The 6,020-nt window shown below is 36.3% G+C and overlaps 1 protein-coding gene across 2 annotated transcripts in view; it reads right to left on the bottom strand.

The window, feature by feature from the left end:
• Positions 1-1,182: 1,182 nt before the first annotated feature.
• GIPC2 (GIPC PDZ domain containing family member 2) overlaps positions 1,183-6,020 on the bottom strand; it is an 85,255-nt gene continuing 80,417 nt past the window's right edge. For both annotated transcript variants that reach the window (XM_003990249.5, XM_019837287.3), the window contains exon 6: positions 1,183-5,313. In XM_003990249.5, the coding sequence (XP_003990298.1) occupies positions 5,168-5,313 (146 nt within the window). In that variant the 3' untranslated portion in view covers positions 1,183-5,167. The remainder of the gene's footprint in view (positions 5,314-6,020) is intronic.

Here is a 6,020-nt window from a genome sequence, read left to right as displayed (position 1 = left end):
AAACTCATGAACCATGAGATCATGACCTGAACCAAAAACTCAAGAGCCAGATGCTTAACTGACTGAGCCATGCAGAGCCCCTAGAGAAACTTTTTCAAAGCTAAATTAAACTCACTGGATCTACAATTTTTTTTAATCATAAATATTATGTCAACATATTTTTGGGTGACACATAAGATAATGAAGCATAAATCATATTCACTCTACCCCCTACATGAAGAAACCTCACTAAGAGAAAAATCTACACAAGAGTTCAAGTAGCATTTTTAGAAGCTTAGCTTCTCCATAATTAAAACTACAGTACCCACTGAAGTTATTTCCATTGAGATCAATCTTATCACGCATGTCAATTCCACTCTAAAAACCACTAAGAGGATCCTCATCTACAAAACTAGAAGAGAATAAAATACCTAATAAGAGAAAGATAAATAGCCAATATTATTTGTATCAATGGGAAGTATCAAATACTGCATGTAAATTGAGACAAAACTATCACATGGGTTAATCCATAGTGCACCAATTGGGAAGTCTCCTTCTCCAAGAACAAATTCTTCTGGCATACCAAGTTACATTTAGAAAATCACGCACTTGGTGAAATTAAAAGAAATCTTACTATCATCTACAGCTTCTTCCCATACTATTTTATATCCATTTTAGCACTTACCTAATTGTATTTGAGAGCTCTTTTAGGTCTCTGCTTACCTTGACAGATGGTAAGTTCTTGAAGTCATATCTATCGTTCCTACCCAATGTTAGTCCATGACCTTCAGAGACTTCAAAGTAAAGGTCCATGATTCACTTCCATTGGAACCATCTGGAGAATGGGTCAAAACGCAGATTCCTGGACTCCACCCCAAACATATGAAATTAGCATATTTTTAAGGATTTCTAACAGCTCTGATAGGGCCTTCAAACTACATCAAGGAGATAATGAATCCAAAAGGCATAACTACCTAAGAGTTATAAGCTGATATTTCTTCTACTTACACTATTGTTTGGAAACTACTGCCATAAAATTGGTTGAATAAGAAATGTCACCCTGGGTAAACCTCCATCTAATAAACAGAAAAAGATTATGACTATTTTATCTTAGAGTACCCCGGCAGTGCATATCTCTTGTATTTTTACTGAATCAAACCACATAATTTTGGGATTTTCATTGAGGAAAAAATACACTGAGAAAAAAATATACCAATGATGTATTAAAAACATAAAGACCTAAACAATTACATGTGTTATCCCCTGAATCATTTAAACAAAAAGCCTAACATTTAAAACCCCAAATTTTTATGATAAAAACATTTTTTCATGAAAAGTTTATTTTAAGGAGTCATATTTTAAATATAAGAAAGATTATAAATTATAGCTTTACAATAATTTACTTTGATCAGTGCATGAACATTTATACATCTATGAGTAGAAACACAGTAAACACATTTTTAAACAGTATCAAAATACGTTACGATTTCACATAACAGATTCCCAAAATTCAATCTCAAAAAAACATTTTAAAGAATATGTTATGATTTTTATAAAAGAGAAAAGCTTTCCTTTTCCCAAAACTGTAGAATATTTTACTTGTATATAGTCAATACTACTTACTGCACAGCAAATAATATAAGATGTATTCAAAATATAAGATGTATACTTAAAACAATCTACCAGAAAATCTTTTAAATTTCTTTTTGTTACTGCTTTAAAAAATATCTATGGCTATACTGAAGTTTTACAGAGGCTTAATGTCTGAAATTCAAGATGTCATATTCAACTTTCAATCCTCCTGGCAGATAATAACCTAGAGTCATTTCTTAGAACTAGTTTTCAGGTAATAGGTAGGGACAGGCTGTGCCATTTGTACACTTCACAATCTTAGAAACATTTTATAACCATGACATGTGTTAGGACTTGTAATTACTCTGATGTCCCTTTCAATCGGTGTCAAGAAGATAATAAATGTGCATTTTACCCAGAGCACTAATTCTTGGCACTATAAGCTGAACAGCATCTCCTATCTCTTTATTCACTTCTAGCTTGGGTAAAACCCCCACTGTCCTTCTAACCTATTACTTCCACCAGAATAATAGCAATGCTATTAGTACCCATATATTTTTAGAGGTATCAGAGGGTGAGAGGGTCATTATATGCAACTTTCATATGGCGGATAACTATGCTCTGTTTAGAAGAACCATTATTTTGAAACCTATTTGCAGATGGAATTCATTTTGCTCCTCTGCCAGATAGGCAATGGTAACTGAAGAATGCCAGGAAGGCTCTCTCTCAACTTGATGAAGGTCTAGCAATAACACGGACCTAAAGAAAACGTGCTGTACTTAGAAAATGTCTATTTGTTAAAGTTATAGGAGGAAATATAGCAAATTAACCATTTGGCAAAATTATCTCTATTTAATCATCTGTTCACATTACAATATTGGATACGGCAGCCCCACACAGAGGTTAACCGATTACTGCCTTTATAACTGAATTCTTAAAGGGTTTCACATAATTATACTTATGAAACATCACAGAAACCCAAAATGTACCTATTTGTAATCATCAGAATTTATACGCTTGATCAGGACCAAGCTATGTTCGAGGCTCCATCTAGCCCAACGTTCAGTCATCACATGTATTCCCTGCCACAAAGAAAACATGTGCTCTTAGTAGCCACTGAAAGATGCTGTTTTGCATGGAAGAAAATCAAGAATTAAATACCCTTCTCCACCGGGCAGGGAACCCCTACAGAACAAAAGATGATGACAGAGGTTTCCGGAAATGTTCAGAGGGACCAATGAAACAGCATGCTTAGTGAGGGGGCTGGGGGGAAGATTGGTCTCACTGTAGCAGGAGGGTAGCCCAAACTGCAGACCATGACGTCTAAAAAGAGACGCTGTGCTTTTTGTTCACGGAGAATTACCGAAAGTCACCAAGTTCACAAACAGATATATCTTCATGTAAGGGAACATAATGACAAAGAAACTGACCCTGTTATCAGCTTAGCAATAGAGGTGAGAGAGAAAGACATTTCAAGGAAAAACTTACTAGTATTAAAGTACCTGTGGACAGCTGAAGCCCTAAATAATAACTGCCATTTAACGCCAACAGACAAGTGGAGTTACAGCTGTACATGGACCCTGGTATCTTACATATCAAAATTCTAGAAAAATCATGGTGAGTATAACCCACTTTGTGAATATGAGATTCCATAAATCACAGGGAATCAATCTTCCTGCATCCCCCAAAAAAGGAGAAACGGACATCGATCATAATGACTTATCATTTCAGATCTAACATCTAGTGACAAGAATTTTTTTTGTTTAAAATGTTTCCATGGGCCTCAATGTTTTCATCTCTAAAAATATCAACTCTTGGGGTGCCTGGGTGGCTCAGTTTGTTAAGCACCCAACTCTTGATTTCAGCTCGGGTCATGATCTCACAATCTTGAGATGGAGCCCCATGTTGGGCTCTCACTGGGCATGGACCCTGCTAAAGATTCTCTCTCTCCCTCTACTCCTCCCCTGTGCACACACATATACACATGCTCTCAAAAAAAAAAAGAAAAGAAAGAAAGAAAAATATCAACTCTTTCTTTGTGTGTCCTTCTAAGACAGATGGTGTTAATAATTAATAGATACTTGGGGAGCTCCAAAAGAAATCCAATGAACAAGTAACAACAAATTACATCCTGAGGTGGGTCCTATTTTCAAATGATGGGCAAGTACAATAAGACAAACCACATTCTATAACCTACTTTTGTTACACATTAATGAGTAAAACCGGGCTTCTGTACAGGTCTCAGATTAATGAGACAAAGAATATCAGCTTCATAGCATTAGATTTATGTGAAAGAGGAGTGGATGTCTGTACAGGTAAAGTTGTACCAGAAATCAATAGTTATCTTAGCATTAACTCAGCACGAAAAAGGAACTACTTCTGATTTCCTGGAACACAGCCCTCACGGGTTATTATTTCTGATTACCATGGCAGCACACAGCATCTTCCATACAACACTTTAGAAGAATGCTTGGTCACACCATGCTCTGCCTTATTAAATGATCTATGTTGAAACCATTCATTTCCATTTCTCCTACATCTATAACATGTCAAATAAGAGTGATAAGACAGTCATTTGCCCTCAATTTTCTCAATAATGTAAGGTTTTAGAGAAAGTATGTTAGAACTCTAAAATAATAGGCTAATATATTTTCTCAATTCCTCTGGTCCTCCTTTATTTCCACCGGGGGAAATCGATTTCTGATGCTATCTCCTCTAAAGTTTAGGGGGCTTAAAAGCATTGCTCTTTCACCCAAAAAAATGTTCTCAAACATAGTTATTTTCTGAGTAAATATCTTTCAAAAGAAAAGTTCCACAAGGACTATAAAAAACCTTCCCTGGAGTGCTTATAAAAGGTAACATAAACGTGGGTATGAGTGGAAAAAGAAATAATGGTTAAAGAATTGCTTTAAAAAAAAATCAAATATAAGTGGTTTCTACTCTATCTGCCTTTTCCACCTTTCTTCCACACAAGCAAACACATAGCACAACAGATTTCACAAGTTTTTAAAAAGAAGTAATTACAAAGAAGCAAAAAGCAAGTCAATCAATCCTTGCTTTATGAAGAGAGAAAGTAGGCTATAGACATCAAGAGACTATAGAAACCTTCCTCCCTCTTACTCAGTGGATTAAAGAAACAATGCTTCTAGACCTATAGGTGGCATAATTCACACTTCGCTTCCTGAACATATCCTGCTCAGGCTGGTATAACAAAATGAAGATGCTACAAGACAAATCAAACTCTAATCCTAGTTTCACTGCATTAAGATATTGAAAATGAGCTACAGACCTATTGCAATCAATGACTTCTATGTGGAAAAGAAAACATGGGTTAATGTGGAGCAAAATCATCTCTCTAGAAATACTCCCTAAAACTTACTTTAAAAAGACTCTTGAATGAATATTTAAATTGATATTTTAGGTAATTTATCTTAAGAATAGCACATATGAAACTGCATTAGAAGATACCCAGAAACCAAAATTATATTTCAAAGAAGGTATTTCATACACATAAGACCAAACCAGAGTCCGTAACAGTGTCTAAAAACAGATCTTATGGGATTTCAAAAAAGGAAGAATGGTTCATTTCTCCAGAGATGGATCATCCACATCATAATCATTCTCGTTTCACATCACCGATGGCTCCCCAAACATCAAAGAGAAATTCATCTGGGAACGCAAAGTCTCCAAGAGTTTCGTCAAGTGCCACAGCAAATTCATCTGGATTACCTTTGTCCTTTCCAGCTTCAAACATTGTGGTAGCTATCAAAAACAATTTTTAAAAATTAATGACACATGCAACAGCATCACAGACTGGAGAAAAATGGCACCAGGAAAATTACTTTCTAAATGTAACATGCATAGATATATTTCTAGTACAAGTTATAACATTAACATTCTATCATATCAAGGTAGCAAATATATTTTTAAACAATCTGTCCCCTGCAGCCAGATTTGCAGCTGTCCTGTCCTCTCCTCCACCTTGGAGCCCATCAGTCAGGAACCACTGCTAATCCTATGGGCGTGACAAGAGCTCCTGAAAGAAAACCCTGTGGCTAAGCCTGCTGGGAAACTCCAAGTACATCATCCCTCCCCCACCTCTTCACAGCCACTAGCTCTGCCAGTACCCCACTCTTAACTAGAATGGAATCTAGTCCTCCCGGCCCCTCAAAAGAAAAAAGACAAAGGATAACAATTTGCAATGGGAAAATCAAGCTACGGAGAAGAGGAGAAAGGTATCTATCTACTTGTGGAATCAAGGTAACCTTTTTCTGAGCCCCTTTCTTGTTTAAGATAGAAAGAGGAAGTGGTGCCCTTATTCTGTTTTTCCAGTAAATTACTTGGGCCCCATATCTTGTGTCTGGGAACCAACATCTCCAGGAGTACATATTCCCATGGAACCTGCCCAAACTAGCTGGGAACCCATGAGGCTCAGGTGTTTTTGTTGTTGTTGTTTTTTCCCCTCAGCC

The sequence above is a fragment of the Felis catus genome, chromosome C1 (assembly GCF_018350175.1).
Source record: "Felis catus isolate Fca126 chromosome C1, F.catus_Fca126_mat1.0, whole genome shotgun sequence".
NCBI lineage: Eukaryota > Metazoa > Chordata > Mammalia > Carnivora > Felidae > Felis > Felis catus.
Note: the sequence above shows the minus strand (reverse complement) of the source record. Positions and strands in the feature narration are given on the sequence as shown.